We start from the raw sequence: 14,112 nt of genomic DNA, 5'->3' as shown, positions 1-14,112 counted from the left end.
AGCATAAGGAATTACACGGAGGACATTAGGAGAAGGAAAGGAAAAGTGAATTGGGGGAAATTGGAGGGGGAGACGAACCATGAGAGACTGTGGACTTTAAGAAACAAACTGAGGGGCGCCTGGGTGGCTCAGTGGGTTAAGCCGCTGCCTTCGGCTCAGGTCATGATCTCAGGTCCCTGGGATCGAGTCCCGCATCGGGCTCTCTGCTCAGCGGAGAGCCTGCTTCCCTCTCTCTCTCTCTCTGCCTGCCTCTCCATCTACTTGTGATCTTTCTCTGTCAAATAAATAAATAAAATCTTTAAAAAAAAAATTAAAAAAAAAAGAAACAAACTGAGGGTTGTGGAGGGGAAGGGGGTGGAGAAATGGGTGAGCCTGGTGGTGGGTATTAAGGAGGGCACGTACTGCATGGAGCACTGGGCGGGGTACATAAACAATTAATCTTGGAACACTGAAAAAATAAAATGTAAAAAGGGGGGGCCCTGGGTGGCTCAGTCGTTAAGCGTCCACCTTCAGCTTAGGTCGTGGTCCCAGGGTCTTTGGGATCGAGCCCCAAATCGGGTTCTCTCCTCGGCAGGAAGCCTGCTTCTCCCTTTCCCACTCCCCCTACCAGTGTGTTCCCTCTCTCGTTCTTTTTCTATCAAATAATTTTTTTTAAATAAGAGAAAAAAAAGGTGAAAACATTAAAAACAAACAAACAAACAGCGCTCCATGGCACATGATTAAACAGCTGGAAATGGGATTAATTCCCCAACAATTGTATAACTCAGCTAGCATCTTGGCCAATTCTGTGTGGCTAAGATGATGAAATCGTTCCCTAAAAGCCAGGGCATACCCCACCCCGCAGGGTTAACTCCCGACTTGTGGAGGTAATGGATGGCACCACTTCCTTTATGACTGGATTGGATGGTGCACTTGGGGATGCCCTTATCTCCCGAGACAAGTTTTCTTCCGCTTGCCAGTGACCCTTGGTAATTAGAATATTAACGCTTTACGACAAAGAGGTCTTCCAGATGATATTATTCCTTAGTTATATTTACCCCAGAAGCCACTCTACTGAGGTACAGTTGCAAAGAAAGTCTTCAGCTAAGCAGAGAACCGCCCTTTGGGTAAAAGGAGCCTGAAGCTCACTATGGGACAGTTCCTGACTGTAATTACTTCACAGCAGGTCCAGAGTGTCTTTTTTTTTTTTTTTTTTTAAGATTTTATTTATTTTTTTTTTAGAGAGAGATAACAAATGGAGGGGGAGGGGGGGGGGGGGGGGGGGGGGAAGCAGGCTCCCTGCTGAGCAGAGAGCCCAATGCGGGACTCGATCCCAGGACCCTGAGATCATGACCTGAGCCAAAGGCAGCAGCTTAACCCACTGAGCCACCCAGGCGTCCCAGGTCCAGAGTGTCTTAGAGACCAAAGGCCACCAAGAGATGACAGGAGGCTGATTTACTAAATACCAGGCTATGCTTATAGATATGCCTAAAGTAAAAGTTAAAACCAGTCAAACTGGGGTGCCTGGGTGGCTCAGTGGGTTAAAGCCTCTGCCTTCGACTCAGGTCATGATCTCAGGGTCCTGGGATTGAGTCCCACATCAGGCTCTCAGCTCAGCAGGGAGCCTGCTTCCCTACCTCTCTCTCTGCCTGCTTCTCGGCCTACTTGTGATCTGTCTGTAAAATGAATAAATAAAATCTTTAAAAAAAATAAAAAATAAAACCAGTCAAACTTTAAACTTAGTCACCCTTCTGCCTGGACCTGACCATTGTACTTCTCTATAGAGCAAAACTGTTCAGTGGTTATGGATCTTGCTTATTCTAGTCGACCAGATGTAAGATGCCCCTATTGAAAATACAAGTGACAGTTGGTTTAAACATGTTCCCAAGTAACAGTACTCAGGGCTACTGACTGGTTTGCTACAGATAGGGCAAGGCGACCCGGCATCCGATGGCCAGCTCCGAATGGAACCCACTGGATATGTGGAACTAACCTGTGGCCCCGGCTTCCACCGCGATGGATAGGTCACCGCACCGTATTTTTGCCTGGATTCATGGACACATTACTAAAACCAGCACTATTCCAGCTAATCTCCCCAATTTAAAGCAAAGATGGACACAATCTGTTTTTAAATGGTATGCTCACTTAACCCATTTTTGCTCCATCTGTAGGGCTAGAGGATATCATTTGGCATTTAGATGCCCTTACTATATGTACCATGAAGGCACTCAGTGATTCACTAAATAGCATCTCCTCACTTAATATGAAAATCACACAGATGCACGAGGCAGTCCTACAAAATAAAATGGCCTTAGATGTCCCAGCAGCAGCACAGGGTGACACATGTGCAGTTACCAAAACAGAATGTTGTGTGTACACCCCAGTTGGGGCTCTACAAAATCCTTCTTCTTTTTCTCTCAGTGAAGTTCCTGGTTTAAAGGAGGATTATGGTCAATGGTTAAAGATGGTTAAAGATCTCTTTGTTGGACTTCTCATTCTCACAGCCTTACTAATCTTAATGTGTTGCCTTCTGCAATGTTTCTCTACTTTATGCCCAGACTCTGTGGCTACAATGACTTCACGTCGACAGATAATCCTGACCACTCACAAAGATACTTCTGCACTGTCAGCACTAGATTCGGCTGCCTCCTTCTTCCGTAACTCCCCTACACATTCCGCAACTCACCAATACTGACCCATAGGTAGGGACAGCTCTACGCCCCTATTCAACAGGTAGAAGTTACAGAAGACGAGACCTTCAACAACCTTAAAGATTTAAGGGTTAAAATTGTCTAGGGGGAAATAATGAGAGAACAGAAGGCAAGCTGAGGACAGAGCAGAAGCTGACACCCCACAAAACACCCCCCATGGGGTATATGTGACATTCCTCAGGCGCTCCTGGCTGTCCGAGGGAAAAATAAATGGTTAACTCGTAGAGATCACAAGCCTGCAAGACCTCAGTCTCCCTCAGTTTACAAACGTCCTAGTGATTTACAAGGAAGAGGCTTTATTACCAATGGCCTAACTTCCAAAGACCTGTAACTCTGTTCCTGAGGCCCTAACATCCTCCTCCCCTCCCTAAAATTGAGGGAGGTTGAGGCACAGGGAAATGTAAATAAAGTTAAATTTCTTCTAAACCTAAAGCTCATTGATAGGGACTGTGTGACAGCAGGAGTGTGACATTCCTCCAGGAAGCTTCCACTATTGTTAATGCCTTATTAAAAGGAAAAACCTTAACTTGACAGTGGCAAGGCCTCAGGTATCCCGCAGGTCCTCTTTAGCATATGAAAGTTCTTTCAAACCCGCCCTTTCTCCTTACCTCCCCCCCCCAACCCCATAGTACAGAACCAGCCAATGCTCACACAGGGCAGCGGCTCTTTCTGCACAAGGATCCATCCCTGTGCTTTAATAAGCCATCATTTTGCACCAAAGATGTTTCAAGAATTCTTTCTTGGTCACTGGCACCCCACCGAACTTCACTTATTTTTCAAAACCTCATCAAGGTCATGATCTCTGTGTAGTGGGATAAAGTCCTGCATTGGGCTCTGTGCTCAGCTCAGAGTCTACTTCCCCACCCCCCCAGAGTCTACTTTTGATTCTTTCTCTCCCTCTTCCTCTATCCCTCCCCTTGCTCAGGCTGGCGTGGGTGCTCTAAATAAATAAATATAAAAAAGCATGCACAAAACCATACATATTCTGTGATCCCACTAAGAATTTATACATATATGCATGCATAAGTAAGATACACAGAGAACAGGGTTTAAAAGCATATAAACTAGGGTATTAAAATAGTTAATTTTGAATAAATAGGATTGTGGGAGGTTTTTTTATTCCTTTTTTGGCTTCTATTTTCTGATTTTTCTCTAGTGAACACATACTGCTTTAGACATATTAAAGTGACAGTAAAGATTGACTTTGCCAGGCAGGCAGTGGCCAAGGAAGACCGGCTGGGTTCCAGGATTTCCCCCAGAGCATTATATATTCAGTAAACCAATAAGAACATTTATAATGTCCCAAGAAAGCCAAGTTTTAATCCTCTCTTTTGATTTTACCATTTAACGGGCTTCTTTCACCTTCCTTTATTAGTTCATATGAATTCAGTAATTCATTGTAATACTTAGTTTGAGACCTAACCTCTAACTTGGGGTGAAGAGTTAAAATTACACAGCTCGGGTACTTCTACCCAGCAATTGCACTACTAGGCATTTATCCAAAGGATACAAAAATAGTGATTTGGGGCGCCTGGGTGGCTCAGTGGGTTAAGCCTCTGCCTTCAGCTCAGGTCATGATCTCAGGGTCCTGGGATCGAGCCCCACGTCGGGCTCTCTGCTCAGCAGGGAGCCTGCTCCCCCCACCCCCGCCTACCTCTCTGCCTACTTGTGATCTCTGTCTGTCAAATACATAAATAAAATCTTAAAAGAAAATAGTGATTTGAGGGACGCCTGGGTGGCTCAGTTGGTTAAGCAGCTGCCTTCGGCTCAGGTCATGATCCCAGCATCCTGGGATTAAGTCCCACATCGGGCTCCTTGCTCATCAGGGAGCCTGCTTCTTCCTCTGCCTCTGCCTGCCATTCTGTCTGCCTGTGCTTGCTCTCTCTCCCTCTCTCTCTCTCTGACAAATAAATAAATAAAATATTTAAAAAAAATATATAGTGATTTGAAGGGGCACATGCACTCCAATGTTTATAGCAGCAATGTCCACAGTTGCCAAATATGGAAAGAGCCCAGATGTCCACTGACAGATGAATGGGTAAAGATGTCCCCAGATGTCCAGGGAAATACAAATCAAAACCACAGTGAGATACCACCTCACACCAGTCAGAATGGCTAAAATTAACAAGTCATGAAACGACAGGTGTTGGTGAGGATGCAGAGAAAGGGGAACCCTCCTCCCTGTTGGTGGGAATGCAAGCTGGTGCAGCCACTCTGGAAAACAGTATGGAAGTTCCTGAAAAAATTGAAAATAGAGCTGCCCTATGACCCAGCAATCACACTACTGGGAATTTACCCTAAAGATACAAATGTAGGGATCCGAAGGGGCCGGTGCACCCGAATGTTTATAGCAGCAATGTCCACAATAGCCAAACAATGGAAAGAGCCCAGATGTCCCTCAACAGATGAATGGATAAAGAAGATGTGGTATATATGTACAATGGACTACTATGCAGCCATTAAAAAAAAAATCTGAATCTTGCCATCTGCAATGACGTGGATGGAACTAGAGGGTATTATCCTAAGGGAAATAAGTCAGTCAGAGAAAGACAATTATCATATGACTTTTCTGATATGAAGAATTTGAGAGGGGGGTGGGAGGTTTGTGGAGGAAAGGGAGGGAAAAAATAAAATGAGATGGGACCAGGGAGGGAGACAAATCATAAGAGACTCTTAATCTCAGCAAATAAACTGAGGGCTGCTGGGAGTCATGGGGGGTGGGATAGGGCAGTGGGGTTATGGACATTGGGGAGGGTATGTAATATGGTGAGTGCTGTGAATTGTGTAAGGCTGATGATTCACAGACCTGTACCCCTGAAGCAAATAATACATTATATGTTAATAAAATAAACAAACAAACAAACAAACAAATAAATAAGATGCACCCAGATGTCACTGATAGGTGGACACTTAAATAGAATACACACACACACGAATATTACTCAGCCATCAAAAATGAAATCTTGCCATTTGCGTCAATGTGGATGAATTAGAATGTATTAAGTGAAATAAGTCAGTCCGAGAAAGACAAATACTGTATGATTTCACTCATATGTGGAATTTAAGAACCAAAACAGATGAACATAAGGAAAGGGAAAGAAAAATAAAAGAAGATAAAAACAGAGAGGCAAACCTAAGAGACTCTCAACTACAGGAAACCAAACTGAGGATTGCTGGAGGGACGGGGTAACTGGGTGATGGGCATTAAGAAGGCACTTGATGTGATGAGCACTGGGTGTTCTATGCAACTGATGAATCACTAAATTCTACCCCTGAAACTAATAATACAGTATATGTGAACTAAACAGAATTTAAATTAAAACAAAATTAAGCAGTTAATACAGAGTGTTCTTAACCACTAGGTAGTGTAACAGTTGTTCAAAGCATGGTCTTTGGAAGATGGATCTTGTTTCCATTCCAACATTTCCTGGCCATGTTACCTTGTGACATCTTTCTGGTTAATGCCTACTCTGGGAGGGAAGCTACAATTAATTGAGATGTGTAAAGCTCTCAGCTCAGAACCCAGCATGCTGTTTACATTTAATACAGTGGCTACAGAACTGCAGTAGCTACAGTATTTAATATCTACCCTTATTTTCTGCTTTAAGAGGGAGTGGTGTTTTCTAAAATAAGGCTAGAGGCACTCAGAGGAGCAGTGGACAATTGGTGTACTGCTGTACTGTTACTGTTCCAATACTGTTCCCTTCCTTCCCATCATGTACTCTCTCCTGAAAGCCAACCTTGCCTCCCATGAATTTACTCGGGAAAAAAAAAATGCTGCTGCATAAGAATCAAAAACATACTGACAAGTGATCTGGCAGTAACAGACACACACTGGTTTTTGTCCTATTACAGGACTTGTTAACGCTCCCAACGGTGAGGTTGGGAGAATGTACATATATATCAGGAAGCAGAGCTGTGTCTGAGGGCAGATATGGCTTTTATTATTGTTGCTCTTTGTCCCCAAGGACTATGAGGTCCTAAGAGACTTGAACTAACCAAGGACACGTGCCTGAGGCAGACTCCAGAAAGCTAACTAATATCTACTATCCCTGCTGAGCAGGAAGCCTGATGAGGGGCTGGACCCCAGGACCACCTGAGCAGAAGGCAGATGCTTAATTGACTGAGGGACCCAGGTGTTCCTATACTGGAATTTAAATTAAAAAAATTTTTTTTTAAAAAGGAGTGTCAAAGAAGTATCCAGTGCTATTAGATGGAGGGTGCAAACATCTCTCCAAATAATGCCTTCGTCTGTGATGCTAGAAACACTTAAAGTCTGGTTAGGACAGTACTGAAATGGATCTCAGCAAAGCCCTATTCTCTCTCCAAGTGCCCGTTCTGGATAAGCTGTGATATGTATTCGGTGTTAGGCAATACGTGGGAATATGAAACGTCCCAAAGCCCCAAATTCAATAAACTTTTTAAAAAACGAGCTTTGTGGATGCAAAGGGAACACATCGTAATCACCGCGTGACTGGAGAAGTTTCCAGTCTCTACAGATCTTGCTCAATTACTCTAAACGGAATGCGCCTACCCTATGGCACATTGAGAGTCAATCACTACAAAGTGCAGGAAAGACTGACTCATGGGGCCACAGAACACGTCACTCAACACAGCGTAAACTGGGCGGAAACAGAGAAAAATGAGCTCGGGCCCAAGAGCAGCAGAGGAGAGAGTCAAGAAGCCATGGTTAGTGCTGGGATTTCTGACTCTACTCAAGAAGTCACATTAAATCAAAGCTCAAGGTTTCTCTACTTGTGACATCCTCAGGCCGTTTCTCCTTCCAATGCCCTTCTGCCCCGTCCAGGTAGGGTCTCCCGGGGAAGCAACTACGGTGCGACAGAAACCCGCTGCCCAGAGCATCAGCCCAACACTCTCCACAAACCGCCTATTCCAAACCCCCTGGATCTCTGAGCCCTCCGAGCACCTTTGGCTCTAAAATCCCAGCACCCTCCTCCTGAAGCCCTGGCTGAAATCCGAAAGGCAACAGGGGGGGTCTCCAGGCTTCCCCGGCTCCCGACCCCAGGAGACAACCTGCCTGCCCCCCACCCCCGGCACTTCCCCCGAGGCCTGGCTCCCTACCGATCCCTCCCCAAGCCCTGAGGCGCCCGGGTCCCCCAGGACCGCACTCTGCAGTCTCGCGCGGGGCGCCCCAGCTCCTGGCGGACCCCCGGCGACCACCGCTCGACGTCCCCCCGCGGGGCTCGGGTCCCGGCGCCCAGCCAGCCCGGGGTCCCCCAGCAGCGCAGCCCCGCGGCCCCCAGCCCCGACGCACGTGCCGCTAGCTCCCATTCATTCGGCTGCGCCGCTGTCATTGGCGCCGTGACCTCTGCGCCCTGCCGTCGCCCGCGCCTCGGGGCCTCACCTGAGCGCTGGCGTCTGCAGCCGAGGGTGGCCCGGGCGGCCCGGCGCGGCCCGGGGAGCCGGGGCCGGGGCTCCCGGCCGCCGGCCTCCAGGAGCAGCAGCGGCGCCAGGACCACCAGCATGAGGCCATGGTCGGAGTCTGAAAGCCGCGGCGAAGCTCTGGCTCCGCCTGTGGCCGGGCGGCCCGCCTCCCGGGACCCGGAGCCGGAAACTTGGCACAGGAAGAGCTTCGGCCCTTCCCCGGCCGCGCCTGCTCGCCCCTCCCCGGGCCGGCGCCGGCGGCGCGCTCCCGTGACGGCCGCGGGGGACCTCGGGCGCCCCGCCCTCGCCTGAGCCCAGCTCTGCGAGCGCCACCCTCCCCGCCCCTGCCGGCTCCGGAACCGGGAGTGGCCCCGCGGGACCTTCTGTCTGGGCGAGCCGTGTCTCCCGGACCCTGGCCTGCTGCTGCGGGGAGCCAGGAGCTCCAGCGGTCACCGTAAACATGGAGCTTTGGGAGACCGGCGGGTAACGAGAACTGCCACGGCGCCCAGCCCCGCAGTCGCCAGCTTTTCTGTTCCGCGTGTTTACGCAGCGAGATGACTCAGAGAATCGGGCTCCCGGTCTGGGGGCTCCCGGGTCCGCCGCTGTTTCTCTTGGGCGTGACCTGGCACGCCGTCGTCCGCTGCTCTTTGCTACCTGGCCTCGAAGGAAGTGCCTGCCTTTTGCATCTTTCCAGTAACGTGTCGAACCGCCGGCTGGACTATTGTGAGACGGAAGCTAAATTAGCCTTGTCTCTCGACTTTTGGACTCTGTCCTCTGAAAACCTTATAGGTATATCGTGGCATAGATTGGCAGTCTTGCTCCTATCTGGGTAGGAGTCCCACTCGTGGGTGTACCTAGCTGTGTGAAATTGTTTAGTATTTAGTAATGTGGAACGTACTTGCCAGCCTAGGGGATCCTGGCATATTGGATTGGTACCTGATGTGGGTTAGAAGACCTCTCCTTGGTCCTATAGCCGGATCTACTCCTCTCATGGTAATGAGAAAGCGGACTTAAAACAGAAATCCGTGGAGTAATTAGTGATTCAACGTGCGCACAGAGGCGGGGAGAGAAAGTGCAGAAAAAAGTGCAGAGAAAGTTAAACGTTATGGGGAAATAGACAGGCAAATAGGCAACTACAATTCTCTGAAATTTTTGTCTTCTTTTGAACCCTGCTTTTTGCATTTAAAAAATGAAAATACCCGTAGTACAGCTGAGGATATTATTTTTACATTTCTCTTCAGAGTGTTGTTTTTTACTGAATAAAAGCATAGAATAAAGTTTATTAAAATAAGCCAATCTTAGGGTTTTTTTCCCAATCTTGAAGAATATTATGTAAAAAAAAAAGCCAGGTGTTTTACAAATAAAGTTTGTTAGTACACATCTATGACCTGATACAGGCTTGTGTTATTAAGAAATAACTCCGCAGGTAGACTATGCCATGGTAAAGTGTAGCAACTAAGACTTGTATTTACAACAATCCTACAACTTAGATTATTATCATTTGCCCTTTTTACAGATAGGGACACAGGAGGATTTACATGTCTTCTCAAGCTCACAGTTGGCAGATAAAGCACTACCTGCCAGGCCATTTTCATTTAGAGCTCGTTTTCCCTATTAAAACAAAATACCTAGCTCTTAAAGAGATGGAGCATGGCAAGGCTAAGTAGGGAGAGCGGATGACGTTTGTGAAGGTTTCTAACCACAGTGTAGCTAAGCTTTTGATGAGCCATAACCTACCAATAGGACCTGCAGAGTCCAAAGTAGTTCTTTGGACCCAGCGAGGCCAAGCCTGTGTCTAGGAAGTTAAAACCATTGAGCTGTTCAAGGAACCTCGAAAGAACAGACTCCTCTTACATACAGGCTAGGAACAACCTGGGTCTTTTTTACTGTACTTGTATGAACGAAACAACCGGTATTGACTGACAAACATGGAGTAGGTGTGTAATTGAAAGCATTTTTCAAAGTTGTTATTTTGATGTTAAGAGTGGACTTTAAGAAGACATCTTCTTTCCATAGTGATGATACCGTCCAAAACATGATCTATGGTAGGACCAGGTTTTATAGCCAAGGAGAGATTACAGACATAAAACTGTGTATACATGTATATCATGTCTTGATTCATAGCATTGCCTGAAAATGTCTTATCCTGCTGTTATGAGATAAATGATCAATGATTATCAAGGTAACTGTGGTAAGAACATTTATTGAGAGAAGAGGTTCAGACATTGCTGCACTGAAAGATTAGCAATTTTTGTGGATTTCATAAGACAAAACTGAATGCTAAAGAATTTAATTTTGGAATGACTGATTTTTCTGAGTTGTTAAGATAAAGACTTACTGTACATTTGGAGTTTTGTCTTGGATTGGGTTTATAGTCTATAACTGATTATTTGCTGGAAGTGTGACAAAGGTGAGGGATGGGGACTTCTGAGGCAGTTAGCCTCTTTTCGTTCCACAGCCAATGACTAAGTGTATTGACTTTGCCAGAATGTGAATCAGTCAGTGCAAAATCGTGGGTATTAATGAACAGTGTATACTGTCTGTGCTCTACTAAAATGTTAGGGCATCATGGGGCACCTGGCTCAATGGGTTAAGGCCTCTGCCTTTGGCTCAGGTCATAATCCCAGGGTCCTGGGATTGAGCCCCGCATCGGGTTCTCTGCTCAGCGGGGAGCCTGCTTCCCTTCCTTTCTCTCTGCCTGCCTCTCTGCCTACTTGTGACCTCTATCAAATAAATAAAAAATCTTAAAAAAAATGTTAGGGCATCATAATAAATGCATAAATTATAATTTAGTCTATTTCCACCTAGTGGCTCTCCTAAAAGAGAAGAAAATACACTGTTGGATCTTCTGCTTTTCATCGTGTTGTCAGGTTTTCTGTGATGAATGCTGAAATCAGCTGTTTTTTGACTGACTACCCATTGGTTCCCCATTATGTGCTTCACAAACCATATATTTAGGGAAAAATGTAAAGGTTAAATCCGGTCCACATTTGCCTGTTTGTATACTCATCTGGGAAAGATAGAAGAGTAATCTTATTTCTGTTGTAGCTGACATTTGGTTCACCTAGGCTTGGGTGGAATAAATAGAAGTTAATCTGAACAGTTGGATAAATTGTCTTGATGCCGCCTTTCTGTACTGATGCAAAATACCATTTTTATTATATAGAGAATTCTTAACATTACTTTGGGCTGTTTCTGTTCTTTTTATTGAGTTCCTTTGCATCTGTTTTGGGGATAACTTTTTAGTTACTGTGTTTTTATAATTTAGGATAAGAAAACTCCCATTTCTAAAAAAATTGGTTTTTATTTTTCAAGATTTACACTTTAAGATGATCAGCTTTTTTTTTTTTTTAAAGATTTTATTGATATATTTGACAGAGATCACACGTAGACAGAGAGGCAGGCAGAGAGAGGGGGGAAGCAGGCAGAGAGAGGGGGAAGCAGGCTCCCTGCTGAGCAGAGAGCCTGATGCGGGGCTCCATTCCAGGACCCTGGGATCATGACCTGAGCTGAAGGCAGAGACTTTAACCCACTGAGCCACCCAGGCGCCCCGATAAGCTTTTTTCTTTTTTTTTTTAAAGATTTTATTTAGAGAATTTAGAGAGAGATTTTATTTAGAGAATTTAGAGAGAGAGAACACATAAGCAGGAGAAGCAGCAGAGGGAGAGGGAGAAGCAGGCTCCCCACTGAACAGGGAGCCATGACCTGAGCCTAAGCCAGATGCTTAACCAACTGAGCCACCCAGGTGTCCCTAAGATGATCTGTTTCTTCAAAAAAAATCCTACTAGGATGTTGGTTGGGTTGCCATATGTTTATTAAATAATTTGGTTACACTGGCATCTTGACAATATAATCTCTATCCAGAAACAAGTTTTTGTGTCCCCTTGTTTTGTGATTTTAGTAATACATCTGCCCTCTTCTGTTTGGTTTTTTTCTGTTTTAATTGGTTTGGATTAGAAGAACAGATTAAGATTTTTTAAATTGTATTTAAAAGAAAATACGTTCTGAGTATCTAAAGCATGTTCAAAACTCTTTTTGTACAGCTTTTAAATAAGGTACATGTGTTTTAGCGCATGTTTTCTACATTTAGTAAAACATCTGTTGTCTGGTGTTGGAGTTTTTTGTAACTATATGTTTCTTTCAGTAATTACGATTTTCTGAAGGACAGAAAGAATGTGATTAATTGCCTAATATTTTTGGGTTGGATTACATTGAATTGGCTAGTACTATAATTCTAAAAGTATAATGCAGCTCACCTCCATTTTGCTTATACATTCTTATTTATAAACATTGTGTATCCTGTTGGCCTCCCACAAGTGAAAATCCTCAAAGACAGGGTATGTGTCTTGTTTTAAACTTTTTCCATCTCCCATCTTCTTGGATGGTTCCATTTACTGTGTTATATGAATACTGGATAGATACGGTTGAAAATGACAAAACAGACTTTAAATAATAAAGTGGGAAGAAGAGTGGTATAAATTGATTTTCTCGAAGAACTATAGTCCTAAGGAATATTAATGTTGTCTCTGGAACAAATGAGAACACTTCTTAAGAAGAGTTGTTTTGTTTTGTTTTTTTAATCAGCTGTGTTCCCAGTTGATCCTGTTAAAGAAAATTACGTTCGTAAAGTGAAAAACTGTATTTTTTCAGTTGCCTTCCCTACTCCTTTCAAATCAAGAGTACGTCTTGTAGCAGTTTCAAAGGTTAGGCTTTATTTTTTCACAAGAAAAATAATTCATTATAGCTGTTGTCTAAAAGAGATAGTCACACTGTTTGAGTTGAATTGTTAGTCTATTGGTAAATGATTATATTTGTGTTTAAAATTCAGACATTTGGACAATGTCATTCTTAGAAATCACTTTTTGATACTGATTGTTAGACCCTAGTACTCCATTTCATCTTAAAGTTGACTTACAAAGATACATTTTTTTGAACAAAAGGGGCAAATGAGTTTAATTTTTAGAAACGGGTTCTAATAACAAATGATAAATTGTTTCTCATGATACAATTGGATTTGGCATAGAAATAGAACATTTACTTTTTTCTAATTCCTTTAAAGAATGCGTGCTAAGAAAATAGTATTTTTACTATGGACCACAAGAATTACATAAAAATTTTAAAACTAATAGAACTGATTTTCCGAAATAGCACAAATAATCATATAAAATATGGTATATCCCTCATGAGGAAATATTAATGTACTTTTAGAAGAGTTTCATTCTCTAAATTTTCTTTCTTCCATCAAGTCTCTTTTCTCAAAATTATTAAAGGATTACTTAAGTTTGTAAGGTGTTTTTGTTTTGTTTTGTTTTTTTCCTGCCTCAGGAGGTTCTAGAAGATATTTTGGACCTTGACTTCCGTGTCTCAGAAACAGATGATTTTATCCGGCTTGTGAGTGGTGAAAGGATAGTATTTGGATCCATTCCACTGGCTCACAGATATGGTGGGCATCAGGTATGAGTAGTATCAGGATGACTTCCCTCATGTAATATATAAACAGCTGGTGGAGATGCTTTCCTATTTATGAAGTTATTTTGCATTAATTCCTCTAATGTTAGTGTATGGAGACTACGACAAGATGTTTCTAGAAGAATGTGTCATCATAAGATATTTATAACTAGCTGATGTGATTTCTTGCCGTAAGAAAGCTAATGCCCAACTTCCTTTGATGGAATGGAGAAAACTGGGGTAGCGCTTATGTAAAATTTCTGAGAATTATTGCTAGAGAGCTCATTCAGGGAAGTTTCAGATAAGAAATGTAGGCAAAGTCAAGTAGCACAACAAGTCAATATAAAAGCCCTAAAATGACAAAGAGATTATAGTTTTTCCAGTGTAGCTGCAGAACAAAGTTTTAGAACTGCTAGAAACGACTAGAATTTAATCAGGATTAACTGGGGGTGTTATATATGCTGAAAAAATTAAGAAAGCACCCTCTAGAAGTGAAGTTAAGATATTGAAGCAAGTTCAGGTTGTGGCATCTGACTAAATTAAAAAAGAGAGAGAAGGAACACAGGACCAATGGTTGAACTTGCTGTGA

General features: G+C 43.8%; 2 protein-coding genes across 10 annotated transcripts in view; one reads left to right on the top strand and one right to left on the bottom strand.

Moving 5' to 3' along the window:
• Window positions 1-8,184, bottom strand: part of LOC111139701 (decaprenyl diphosphate synthase subunit 1) — a 54,810-nt gene extending 46,626 nt beyond the window's left edge. For 2 of the 4 annotated variants that reach the window (XM_022492043.1, XM_022492042.1), the window contains exon 1: window positions 8,056-8,184. In XM_022492043.1, the coding sequence (XP_022347751.1) occupies window positions 8,056-8,184 (129 nt within the window). Of the gene's footprint in view, window positions 1-7,445; window positions 7,482-8,055 lie in introns of all 4 variants that reach the window. The other 2 variants (XM_022492044.1, XM_022492045.1) reach the window with 2 other exon arrangements.
• A 287-nt stretch (window positions 8,185-8,471) lies between these two features.
• Window positions 8,472-14,112, top strand: part of LOC111139706 (UPF0061 protein ETA_18310-like) — a 38,170-nt gene continuing 32,529 nt past the window's right edge. For 5 of the 6 annotated variants that reach the window (XM_022492049.1, XM_022492048.1, XM_022492051.1 and 2 more), the window contains exons 1-3: window positions 8,472-8,864; window positions 12,660-12,778; window positions 13,401-13,529. In XM_022492049.1, the coding sequence (XP_022347757.1) occupies window positions 8,630-8,864; window positions 12,660-12,778; window positions 13,401-13,529 (483 nt within the window). In that variant the 5' untranslated portion in view covers window positions 8,472-8,629. Of the gene's footprint in view, window positions 9,069-12,659; window positions 12,779-13,400; window positions 13,530-14,112 lie in introns of all 6 variants that reach the window. The other variant, XM_022492053.1, reaches the window with a different exon arrangement.

This window comes from Enhydra lutris, unplaced genomic scaffold (assembly GCF_002288905.1).
Source record: "Enhydra lutris kenyoni isolate GAN:26980312 unplaced genomic scaffold, ASM228890v2 scaffoldscaffold113, whole genome shotgun sequence".
NCBI classification, from domain to species: Eukaryota; Metazoa; Chordata; class Mammalia; order Carnivora; family Mustelidae; genus Enhydra; species Enhydra lutris.
The sequence above is the reverse complement of the archived record's forward strand: the minus strand, read 5'-3'. Positions and strand labels throughout refer to the sequence as shown.